At 44.5% G+C, this 13,322-nt stretch overlaps 1 protein-coding gene across 4 annotated transcripts in view; it reads right to left on the reverse strand.

Annotated features, from left to right (window-relative positions):
• The window catches only part of SLC12A6 (solute carrier family 12 member 6), a 108,607-nt gene that overhangs the window by 25,073 nt on the left and 70,212 nt on the right, over nucleotides 1-13,322 (reverse strand). For all 4 annotated transcript variants that reach the window (XM_073631447.1, XM_073631439.1, XM_073631464.1 and 1 more), the window contains 3 exons: nucleotides 10,426-10,621; nucleotides 10,100-10,269; nucleotides 9,679-9,810 (listed from right to left, as the gene is read on the reverse strand). In XM_073631447.1, coding sequence (XP_073487548.1) covers nucleotides 9,679-9,810; nucleotides 10,100-10,269; nucleotides 10,426-10,621 — 498 coding nt within the window. The remainder of the gene's footprint in view (nucleotides 1-9,678; nucleotides 9,811-10,099; nucleotides 10,270-10,425; nucleotides 10,622-13,322) is intronic.

Consider the following 13,322-nt stretch of genomic DNA (forward strand, 5'->3'; position numbering starts at 1 on the left):
CTGGATAAACTGTCCCCAGACCCTGCCACTGTTTCGTTGGTCTCAGGTCCTGGGATTGGAGGATGTTTGGCGTTGGAAACACCCATCGGATTGCATGTACACATGTCATTCCTCCTCCTATAATACACTATCCCGTATTTACCTTCTGTATGCCACTTTACCCATGCTCCCCAAAATTGTTGGTATTGAGATACTTCCGAGGGGGATATCTGACCACTCCCCGCTGTTGTGTACGCTGCAGACTAACTCCACAAACAACTAGAATATGGCGACTGTCTCGGTTTTGGATTGAACATCCTACCATAGAAGTTGAGATGGTCAAGGAGATTAAACAGTTTTGGTTATCTAATGCCAACTCCTCCACGCCAGGGACTGTATGGGACACTTTTAAGGCCTATATCAGAGGTTGTTATATGTTATCTATAGCCAGGGAACGTAGGAATGATAATTTATTATTAGAGAAAGCAGAAGCTAGGGCCCAAGACTTAGAGACGAGATTTACTCTTACCTCTAACCCTATTATAGCACAAGACATGAAGGTAGCCTATAGGGAGGTGATGTTGCTGAAGAGCTCTCAAACTTTCTAGATAGGGTAATGTTCCCGGTCCTTACAACCGCAGCGAGGGAGGGCCTAGAGGCCCCAATAACTCTGGAGGAGGTTCAACGAGCCTAGAGTTCCATGCAGACGGGAAAGACCCCGGGAGTGGATGGTCTCCCTCCCGAATTTTATAAACAGTATATGGGCGAGATAGCCAGTAGGATGCATGCAATGCTAACGGAGACTTTGCGAACTGGGGAGCTCCCACTGTCTATGGCACAAGCCATTAAAGTGGTTATACTCAAGCCAGGGAAGGACCCCCATACCGACCCATATCCCTGCTTAACTCGGATGCGAAAGTACTGACCAAAATTCTTGCCAAGCGTCTAAACGAAGTAATTCTCACCCTTATTCATGAAGACCAATCAGGTTTTATGCCAGGTAAGGGCATAGACATAAACATCCGCAGGTTGTATACAGTCCTGGCCTCGGGGAAGGAAGATGCTGAGGACGAAATTGTGGTCTCTCTGGACGCAGAGAAGGCCTTCGACTCTGTGGAGTGGGGCTATTTGTGGGAGGTCCTTCACAGATTTGGTTTCGATCCAATCTTTATCTCCTGGGTTAAGATGGTGTACAAGGCCCCGACGGCCAAAGTACGCACAGGCACTGTACTCTCTCCAACATTCCCCTTGTGCAGGGGAACCAGACAGGGGTGCCCTCTCTCGCCGGTACTTTTTGCCCTGGCGATTGAACCTATGGCCGCCCTCCTCAGGGCTACACCTGAAATCCGGGGGATAACAAGGGGACCCATACAAGAAAAGGTGTCGTATGCTGACAACACCTTATTGTACCTTAGAGATGATGGTACTTCCCTACAAGCAGCCCTTTCAGTAATCAACAGCTTCGGAAAATTCTCTGGCATATGTATAAATTGGGGGAAATCGGTCCTGTTCCCTCTTCATCCTAGGTCCGCCTCCTTGCAGACGGACGGCCAGCTTCGTGGGGTTCCCCAGTTTAAATATTTGGGTGTAGAAATTCATCGGGATTTTAAAAAATATATAACCCTTAATTTAAACCCAGTGGTCCATCACTTATCCCAAAGATCCCCAATCTCTACCCCTAACGCCAGTCGGCCGAGTTAACTTAATAAAAATGTCGGTATTACCCAAATGTACTTATTTATTCAGACAAACCCTGGTCTCTATACTGATATCCTTCTTTAGACACTTGGACAGTATCATTACCTCATTTATTTTGAATGGGAAGGCTCCTAGAATAGCTAGATCAACTTTACAATTACCAGGTACACTGGGGGGACTAGCCTTGCCCTGCTTCCTGAAATATTACTGGGCGGCGGTCTTAGTAACGGTAAAATGGTGGTTCTCAGAGTACCCGACCAACCCCGCTTGCACCACTGAAGCAGCATTGATTGGTTCATATGCAGAGCTGGGAAATCTGGTGTATAGAGGCCCTAGGTCCAACCTCCATGTGACTCTCCCCATGAGAACGACCCTTAAGGTGTGGGATACAGTTCAAAAACAGCTCATGCGTCCCTTGACACATCTAGAGTCTCCCAACTCTGCGAGTTGTGGCGGAGGGATGTTCCGGAGCTGACAGATGAGGACTGGGGGGAGGGAATTCAGCAATTTTTACCCCTTACAGTCTCGGCTAGAGATAGGTTCATGCAGTTGAAGTTTCTCCATCGTGCATACTACTCTCCAATTCGCCTAGCTAGAATCTACCCTGATAGATCAGCAAGATGCGCTAGATGTGGCTCAGATAATGCTGATTTTTTCCATGTGGTCTGGTCCTGCCCTGGAGTGGAGGACTTTTGGAAAAATGTACTTGCCGATATTAATTCTATTGGGAAACTGAAGATCCCCTACAGCCCGATCCCTCTTCTGCTAAGTATCTGCGACTTCCTTGAGATCTCATGGGGGAAAAAGCTGTTTGTCTTCTACACCACATTGTATGCTAGGAAAGCAATCTTACTGCAATAGAATCAATCTCAGCCACCCACCAGACAGCTCTGGCAGTCATTGGTAAATACAGTATTGCCACTATATAAAATGACATATATGGGAAGAAATTGCCCCAAAAAATTTAGGAAGATTTTGGAGGCATGGGTGACGGCAAAACATCTAACTATTGACTGAGGTGTATGGGTCAATGCCCACTATACCTGACACAAACCCCCTTCCACCAACAACAAATCTCTCTATGTCTCTTTTGGTGAATGTGAGATAGGAGTGTATCTGCCAAGGGTGATCAGGCTGACCATCCACACCTCTACCTTAGATGGGTATCGTACTGAGTATGCCTGTAATATCTTGTTGAAATCGGACGCAAAACTTATGTTCATATATTGCTGCTTTTGCTGTTAAATCTCTACATCTGTTAAGAATGGTAGGAATACTTTCTAAAATGTCTGTATTGCTGTTCAACCCGATATAGATTGTTTGTTTGTAAAAACCTAAATAAACTTTTTTGTTAAAAAAAAATAAATGTATAAGATCTCCAGTGTCCCTACAGCATATTGGGAATGCAGGGTCTGGATGAAGACCCATGGTGTGCAGCTTAACTGGGGTGCGGTGTACTCTCAATAACATGTATAATTCAGACAGTCTATTTGATGCATTCATAGAGCATAAACGTACCGCCCCTAAGGCTTTCTCCCAGTGATCACCTGAAATATCTCCTATATATCTCTTTCCCACCTCATCATAGCAGAGTTGGGCTATTGCTTCAGGTAGTCAGTCAAGAGCATAGCATAACACCTGGAGATGAAGCCCTTAGTAGATGGTGAGGATTGCATCATGTGAAAAAATAGGATTTTTATTACAGCTTACCTGTAAAATCCTTTTCTTGGAGTACATCGTGGGACACAGTGCCTTAAGTAATTACTTAATGGATTATAGGCTACCTTCAGGTGTTGACACTGGTAAACCCAATCAAGGAAGTTCACTCCCTATATAACCCCTCCTCCTTCCAGGAGCACATCAGTTTTTGTAGCAAAGCAATATACTTAATCCCAAAAGAGGGGCGGGACCTCTGTGTCCCATGATGTACTCCAAGAAAAGGATTTTACAGGTAAGCTATAATAAAAATCCTATTTTCTTTTTCGTACATCATGGGACACAGAGCCTTAAGTAATTACTTAATGGGACGTCCCATAGCAATGCTACTTGAGGGGAGGGAGAGACAACCCGCAAGGTACCCACAGACTTGAGGATTTATACTGCTGCCTGCAGCACACTGCATCCGAAGGCGATATCCTCATACCTCCTTACATCCACCTGATAAAATTTTGTGAATGTATGTACTGAAGACCAAGTAGCGGCCTTACAGATCAGAGCCATGGAGGCCTGATAGAGTGCGCCTTAACTTGAAATGGGGGAATCTTACCCCCTTGAATCATAAGTTTGAATTATCACTTGTCGAATCCACTTAGCGACAGTGGATTTCAATGCTGCCTGTCCTTTCTTAAGACCCTCTGGCAGAATAAATAAGACATCAGTCTTACGAATCTGAGCAGTCGCCTTTGAATAGATTTTCACTGCTCTCATCAAATCAAGACAATGTAGTGACTTTTCTTCCCTGGAACATGGTTTTGGAAAAAACGATGGCAGAACAATATCTTGGTTCAGGTGAAAACCTGAGACCACTTTTGGCAAAAAGCCTGGACGAGGGCGTAACATCACTCTGTCCTCATGAAAAATCAAATATGACTCTTTACAAGAAAGAGCAGCCAATTCCGAAACCCTCCTTACTGAGGATATAGCAACCAAAAATACCAACTTGCTTGTCAAAAGGACTAAGGGAATATGTTGTATCGATTCAAATGGCTGTTTTTGTAACACAGACAAAACTAAGTTCAAGTCCCAAGGGTTCAAGGGAGGTTTGACAGATGGATTAAGCCGCGTTACCCCTTGTATAAAACCCCGGACTAAAGAATGAGTAGCAAGTGGTCTTTAAAATAAGACCGATAAAGTTGAGACTTGGCCTTTAATAGTACTCAAGGCCAATTTAATTTCTACCCCTAATTGTAAAAGGCAAGAATTCTGCCAATGATATATCTCCGAGGGTGTCAACCCTTGGATTCACACCAGTAAACATAAGCCCTCCAGACTCTATAATATATAGTTCTGGAAGCTGGCTTCCTTGCATTAATCAGGGTAGAGATAACTGACCCGAAAAGCCCACGTTTCTTCAGAATGTGGGTTTTAATAGCCAAGCCGTTAAATTTAGGGACCGTAAGCTAGGATGGAATATCGGTCCCTGTGACAGCAGATCTGGCCGTAGTGGGAGGGACCATGGGCCCTCCACTGCCATCTTTACGACTTCTGCATACCATGACCTTCTGGGCCATGCTGGTGCCGCCAGAATTACCAACTTTCTTTCCAGCTTGATCCTGCAAAGAAGTCGAGGCAGCAACCAAATAGGGGGGAATGCATAGATCAGTGAGAACTGATCCCATGGGGTCACCAACGCATCCGTTCTGCATGCGAATGGATCCCTTGTTCTGGCCACAAAGTTAACTAACTTCATGTTGAACCTGGACTCTAGAAGATCTACGTCCGGAGTCCCCCATCTTTAGCAAACAGCCCAAAATACGTCAAAGTGAAGAGACCATTCTGCTGGCAATAACTGCTGCCGACTCAAGTAGTCCGCCTGCCAATTCCATAAAAAATGCCGATAGGCACGGAACATTCCTTTCTGCCCAAGTTAGAATATGGTTCACCTCTCTCTGCACTGAGCGACTTTCGGTGCCCCCTTGGTGATTGATATAGGCCACAGCTGTGGCATTGTCGGATTGAAACCTGACAGGACAATCCCATAACCTGAAAGTCCAAGCCTTTAGAGCCAGACGCACTGCCCAAATCTCTAGGATATTGATGGGCAAGGTTCTTTCGGTTCTTGACAGCTGTCCTTTCTAGTACTGCTTCCCAGCCTGAACGGCTGGCATCCGACGTTACCACCTTCCAGATGACTGGTCTGAAGGATTTTCCTTTCAGTAGATTCTGGGCTAGTAACCACCAAGTGAGGCTTTGGGACACTCTTGGGGACAGCTGTATTGGTAAGTCTAAAGCTTGAATTGTTTTGTTCCAAGCAGACAGGATACTGTTTTGCAACAGTCTTGAATGAAACTGGGCATAGGGAACTGCTTCTAATGAAGCCACCATGGTTCCTAGTAACCTCATGCAGAGGCGAATGGAGGGATTGCCATTTGACCTGACCATCCACACCAGCTCTCTTATGAAGTTGATCTTTGATCCTGAGGCAAGAACACCCTTTCCTGGGCTGTGTTTATGATCAGACCCAAGTACTCCAGCCTTTTTAGCAGTATTAAGGAAGATTTCTCTAGGTTGAGAATCCAACACAAACCTTTCAGATAGTTGATTGTAGTGTGTACACTTTGCTCCAAACGAGCCACCGACTGATCTATTAGCAATAGATCGTCTAGGTACGCTACGACTGTTATGCCCTGTGCCCTTAACCTGCCTAGAGGTGGGGCCAGCACTTTGGTGAACAACCGGGGTGCTGTGGCTAGCCCAAAGGGCAGGGCTACAAATGCTGCTGTTCTAACTCGAACCGCAGAAACTTTTGATGAGCGGGAAATATAGGGACATGCAAATATGCATCCCTGATGTCGATTGATGCCAGAAGTTCTCCTCCTAGAAGGATAGAAACTACTGACCTGATCGTCTCCATGCGAAAGGAGCGGATCTTCAGGAACTGATTTCGATTTCTTAGATCTAGAATAGGTCTGATGTCTCCATTTGGTTTTGGTACCATGAAAAGATTTGAATAAAACCCCAAACCTTGCTCTTTTGTGGGGATCTGTATGATCACTCCTTGAGATATTATTTGGTCTAGTGCCTGAAACAGAGATTGTCTTTTCTCTTGATCTTTGGGAACGCTTGACCTCAGGAAGCGAGACGGTGGAAAGTCCCGAAATTCCAGCTTGTACCCCAGCGTTACCGTGGAGATGACCCATCTGTCCTAAATTCCTTCTTTTCAGACTTGTGAAAACTGTAGAAGTCTTCCCCCCACCTTGGCGAGGGGGGTTGTCTTTTCATAATGAGGCTTTAGTATTCTGGCTTGCAAGTTTCCGACCCCAGGACTTCTTTTGAGCCTGGGTCTGACTCGGAGATCTTCCTCTAGAGTGTGACGGCGGAGGCCGTCGCCCCTGCCTAGAGGCGGAAGCCCCTGGCGTAGAGGAAAGAGCCCTTTAAATGAAGGGCATTTATACTTTCTTTTGACTGGCAAAAGAGTACTTTTCCCACTAGAAATTGTTTGGATATATATTTGTCCAAGTTTTCTCCAAATAGTCGCTCCCCATGAAAAGGGAGCCCAGTTAGGAGGTCTTTACATGGTGCTTCAGCTGACCAAAATTTTTTAACCATGGGATTCTACGCATATGCACAAGCTTAAACGTAAGGTGGGACGCCTGGTGTATAGAATCTTTAATAGCATCTATGGCAAAGCATAATGCTTTTGATAGTTCAGTCAAATCCCGAGCTTGTTTTGCAGGAAGCTTTCTAAGGGCCTGTTTAAATTGGTCTTTTAGGGATTGACAGACGCTTATTGCAGCGACTGCAGACTGAGTAATGGCACCTGCCATGGAAAAAGTAGATCTTAACAGGGATTCCAACTCCTTATCTGTTGGATCCTTAAGCATCTGTGCATTGTCTACTGGACAAGTTAGGCCTTTATTCATATGGAAAATCGCAGCGTCAACTGCTGGTATTTTCCATCTTTTGAAGAATTTCTCCTCCAGGGGGATTTACAATTTTCTTAGGAGGGAGAAAATGCTTATCTGGGTGATCCCATTCAGCAAAAATAAGCTGTTCGAGTAATGCATGTGTAGGAAACGCATGCAAAGGTTGAGAGGGTTTTAAGGAACCCAAGGAAGAAACCGCACTTTCAGGAGACTCCGTTAGGGGTAGCATGAAAGTAGAACGGACCATCTCCGTAAGAGATTGTATCAGCAATTTCTCAGATTTGAGAGGCTGAAAAAGGCTCATCTACCGTTGTTTTCTCCACAGAGGAATCATCATCGGTTTGTAGGTAATGTAAGGGGGTACATCGCTGCTGTCCCCCTAACCCTCTGGTCCCATCAGGGGGGAGAAGAAAACATTTTTGCAGCTGTCTTTTGCCTTGCAAAGTCTTCCTCCACACGCTGCTGCAACCAGACACGGACTGAGCTTACAGTGGAGACAACAGAGTAAGGTATGTGTATAGACTCCCTCTAGTGGAGATTTAAGGCATGACAACATTTTTTCCCTAATGGAAGAAATACATAGATGTTTTTAATTTAATACCCAAGTTTCTTCCCTTACCTTATCCTTGCCGCAGGATTTGCTGAATTAACACATAATCCAACCTTCACTCATCACAGCGGGCTGCCTAGCAAACCTTTAAGGACTGGGTCCCTAAAACAGGGTTCCAACTGCCTTGGACCTGTAAAGAGCACCCCATCAGGAAGTTTAGGTAATATAACAAGACCTAAGCCCTGGGTTCCTGGGGTCCAGCCCTACAAAGAAAGGCGTTACAGGCAAAACCTCGTGCTTCGGATACAAGGCCCCAGGTACCATCCCTTTAGGCTTCAATGGCACTTTGGATGAATCTGGTCTATATTTAAATCCAGCATGGATCCCTCCTGGAGCTCCTCAGAGCACATCTTCACTCGTGACCAACACCTTTGGACACTGGCGAAAAAATTGATGTGCTCCTGGAAGGAGGAGGGGTTATATAGGGAGTGAACTTCCTTGATTGGGTTTACCAGTGTCAACACCTGAAGGTAGCCTATAACCCATTAAGTAATTACTTAAGGCTCTGTGTCCCACGATGTACGATAAAGAAATTGGTGTTGGGGATATTACCAGATTCTCTATCGAATATTCGGCTCTAATAGCATGCTGCAGCTGACGGTAATAAAAATGCTTGTTTTGTGTGACCCCATATTTAGTCTGGAGCTGAGCAAAGGACACCAACTTGCCATTCTCAAAAATGTGTCAGAGATGTGCGATTCCCAACGCTCGCCACCTAGCCATATGTTTGATGATTTTGGCCAATTCAGGATGCATCTGATTATTCAAAATAGGACTATACTTTGTGTAGCCTGAAACCTACCAGATTTTGTGTGTAAGCCTATATGTAGGATATTGCCTGTTGGGCTTAGAAAATAGTTGTGCTTATAGTCCTTCGGCCAGAGTTCCAGCTCTACAAAAGCTCATCATCATAAATAATGTGGAATCCCCAATCTCCTCTTTACAGCGGGTATCCAGAGCCACACCCCCACTAGATGCTGAGAGGCTAAATAGTAGAGCTATGGGTAAGGGAAAGCTAAGCCCCCCATCCTTTGCAATTGCTCCAGCTTGATCCTAGCTACCCTTCCATATTAAGGAGCAAAATCTAGAATTGACCACTCTGAATATACGTAATGGGATAACTACCGGGGGGGGGGTTGTGAAGAAAACATAGCAGCTGAGGCATCATTATCATCTTAACCAGATTTGCTCTGCCTGCCACCAAAAGCCACAGTTTGGACCAAACCTTCACTCTATCTTGAAATCTAGAGAGGAGGGGTACAGGACAAAATTATGCCAATTGGGGGTTAGGTGCAGAATCCATCTGCAACAGAGCCAATTTTGTCCAATTAATGGTAAGACCGGAGTATTTGCCATAATCTTGTATAATATGCATAACTTTATGTAAGGAGTGGTCAGAATCACCCAACAATAAGAGCAGATTGTCGGCATATAAAATAATTTTCTCTTGCCTGGAGCTAAATCTAAATCCTACAATGGCATCATCAGCCTGAAAATGGGTTGCCAAAGGAGCTGCTGGTTTGACTGATACCAGACCATGTGCTTATCAGCATATAAATGATGTCTCAAGAACATTAGACCCAAAAACAAAGCATAGCTCTTGTTTTTTGGGTCATTTTCTCTTAAAACGCCATGATGTGATATTAGTATAACAGGGTCTGCATTTTAGCCAGCTCTCTTGTTATAGGTGTAAAACCATAAGTGTTGAATTTCCCAGGCTCAGTGTACCTGAGGGGAAAGCCTTATTTTTTTGTTTTAAATTTTTACTGAAATTTTATTTTCCCTCTAATTTATATATACACTCACCATTTCTACCACCTCCACATCAGCTTGGATACGTAAATGGTATAGGAATGTGGCCAAATCTTTCTTCATCTGAATGCTGTTGTCTTCCATTTGAGCCACTGTGAAAATACGCATCTTGCACTTCCGCCAAACCTGAATAGATTAGGCCATATAAGTACACACAAGAAAAAAAAGAATAAAATCGTAGGATAAAAAGAGATTACTATTATGAGATGCTTCCAATATTTAGCTATATTTCTACAGCTTATTCCATTCACAGAATCAAAATAAAAAAATAGTAAAACAAAGGAATAGGAAGTTATCAAAAGTAAAAAAAATGTCAGAAATGAGAATAATGACAAAAAAAATTAAGAGGAAACTGTAGGGACAGGAAATGTATGTAAATGTACAGGAGACAGGGATGATGCAATATTTCTTTCACCTTGTGCTGCTTCAGGAGGAACGGCAACAGCATTAGCATTCCACCATCATGTACAATCCACCACACATCTATGTTCCCCTCTGGTAGAATATCCCGAGATCCAGGAAACAGAGACACATTCTTAGCCACAAGCAAGGCCAGGCGGGCAGCAGTGGTGACACGAACAGTAGCTGCAGGAGAAGAGAACAAGGTTAAAAGGAGAAAAGACTGGGTTTTTATGAGGCAAAATTATTCAGAAAAAAAGCAAAAACATTTTAAAGGAGCAGTAACCAATTACACATTTGCATCTTCAACAGAAACCAACTGGAATAGAAAGTAGTGCTTACCAATGAATGTCTTCCATGCCCGAGAATCATCGCTCTGTCTCCAGCCACTTGGCCAACCCATAATCACAGTGTTGTGTCTCATTCCCCCAAGACCACAGGACTGGATAAGGTGAGACAAACCCTCTCTTTTCTTCTGGGCTACAACCACCTGACAGAAGCCTTTCACTCGTTCTTGTTCCATTAGCTGCTTCAGTGCCTGCAGAAGATGAGAATGTAGCAGAAGAGCCTTGTCATCTGGACCGTGTTTTAGCCACCACTTCGGCTTCAGATTATATTTAGAGGGTAAAACTTATTTGGGTACACACTGAGTTTCTATCTTGCTTTTGACTACCAACTGATCATTTAAAGGGTAACTCCAGACAACAGGCTAGTTATGTAAAAAAACTGTGCAAAAGCATTTAAAATCCTACATATTTCACTACACCTGGATCCCTGTGAGCACCCTATGTGTGTGGTGGGTACACCTGCTTCCCAAAGCCTGTGCTTTGTAACTTCCACTCTACTTGATGTATCACCAATCCGATACAAAACAAGGCAGGCAAACAAGGATTGATGGTTGTAAAGAACATCTTACTTCTGACACAGCAAGGCAACTACAGTGGATGTGTTTGAAAATATCTACATACATAATTAATATAAAGTGCTGCACAAATTGTAGGTGCTATATAAATCCTGTATAATAATAAAACAGCAGTAAGCATAAGGAGTTTCCAGATCACCACATTTTCAACAAAAACGGAAAGAAGGAGTGGGGTGGACTGGGTTACAGATACGCCTGGATAAGCTGGCAGGCTTTATTTCTTTATGAATTCCAAGGTTTAAAGTTAACCTCTCAGCCATTTTAAAACAAATGAAACCAGACATTTTCAGTGGTTTCACACTGAATTAAATGTGGTCAAAGTGTGGTAAAATCCTCTTCTTTGAGTCCATCAAAGGACACAAGACATCATATACTGTCAGTTATACTACAGTAGGATTGGACACTGGCAAACAAAACGGTTTGTGGGCCGGCCTAGGAGAACCCCTCCTATTCCCAGTTTGCCTCGGTTAGTAGCACGCAGTATCAAGAACATGATCATAAACAAAGAGGGGTGGGACCTATGTGCCTCAAGGGACTTCCAAGAAAATGATTTTTAGGTTAGCACAATAATTATATTTTATTTCTCGACTGTTGGGGGACACAGGAAGACATATACTGTTGAGATATACAAAAATAGTCCAACTGAGGGGTGGGCAACAGCAAGCAAACACTAACAGGCCCAACATGAACAAAACAGGAGGCTGCTGCCTGCAGTTCAAGAGCCCCTCAACACTTGAAGCTGGTACCAGATGAGGCTAAACTCTACAAAATGCAGGAAAGGAAAGATGAGGTGGTAAGTTAGCATAGGAACTAAACATGATATCAGAGGAACTAGAGAATACTACTATTAACCACTTGCCTACCAGGCACTTACATCCCCTTCCTGCCCAAGCCATTTTTCAGCTTTCAGCGCTGTCGCATTTTGAATGACAATTGCGCGGTATTGATACACTGTACCCAAACAATTTTATAATTTTCTTCACACAAATAGAGCTTTATTTTTGTGGTATTTAATCAATGCTGGGTTTTTTATTTTTTACGAAAAAAAAAAAAGACCAAAAATTTAGAAAAAAAAATGTTTTTTTACTTTTTTGCTATCAGTAAATTTTGTAACAAAGTAATTTTTCGCCTTTACTGATGTGCGCTGATGAGGCGGCACCGATGGGCACTGATAGGCTGAACTGGTGGGCATTGATGAGGTGGCACTGATGATGAGGCACTAATATGCCTGTCAGAGAGCTCACCTTGCTGGTCAAGGTATTGGCCGCCTTGGGGCGCGCCTGTGAGCGTCGGCGTGCACGTGGGTGCCGTTTGGCGCCAAGCCGGCCTATTTAGGTTTGTCAGGCACTCTGTTCAGTGCTGCCTGATCATCAGCTTCCTGTGCCATAGTTCCTGTTTCCTGTCTTGTCTTCCTGTTTACCTGATCTCCTGACGACCCGGATTGCCCTTGGATTCTCCTGTTTGCTGCCTGTACCTGACCTTGGCCTGTTTGACTCCGCTTCTGCCTGCTCCTATTGTACCTTGCTGCCAGTCTGTTGCCGAACCCTGCTGGTGTCCCGATCTACCTGTCTTGCTCCTACTCAGCACCTGTTACCAGTGTTACGGACTACTGACCTGTTGTCTGAAGATCATCTCTCATCCTGTACCTGGATCTCTTCAGCAGGCTCTCATACCATTCCGCACTCTCGTGCCTCCTGTCTGCTCTACCAGGGGCCGTGAGTCGGATAAGTAAGGGAGTCTACCCTCTGCCCAAGCGGACTCATCAGTCTGGTAAGTAAAAGTCTGACAATGCCGCACTTATGGGCACTGATAGGTGGCACTAATGGGCACTGATAGGCTGTAGTGGCGGGCACTGATAGGCGGCATTGGTGGACACAGATAGGCGGTACATGTGGGCACTGATGGGCATTGATCGGTGGCACTGATGGGCAACACTGATGGGCATTGATGGACAGCAGTGATGGGCATTGTGTCCTAGCAACACGGCGCGCCCCCGCGGACGCGCGAGAGTGGCAATTCTGGGACGCCGTCATATGACATCGTCCCAGAATAAGAGCTGCACCGCCCTGCCATCATTTGACGGTGGGCGGGCAACAAGCAGTTAAGGAATGACCCAACTAGGGAGGGGACCCCGAAACATAGGCCATAGCAGGAAACGAATATACCCGATACACCTGAAGTGTTAAAAAAAAAAAAAAAAAAAACTCCCAGCAGAAAAGGACTCACAGCCTAAAGCATGGTCAATAAGGAGATGGATTGTACACTGGCAAACAAAAAATTCTGTAGAATGGCCTAGGATAACCCCTCCTATTCCCAG

Source organism: Aquarana catesbeiana, linkage group LG01, assembly GCF_042186555.1.
Source record: "Aquarana catesbeiana isolate 2022-GZ linkage group LG01, ASM4218655v1, whole genome shotgun sequence".
In the NCBI taxonomy this organism is placed as follows: Eukaryota; Metazoa; Chordata; class Amphibia; order Anura; family Ranidae; genus Aquarana; species Aquarana catesbeiana.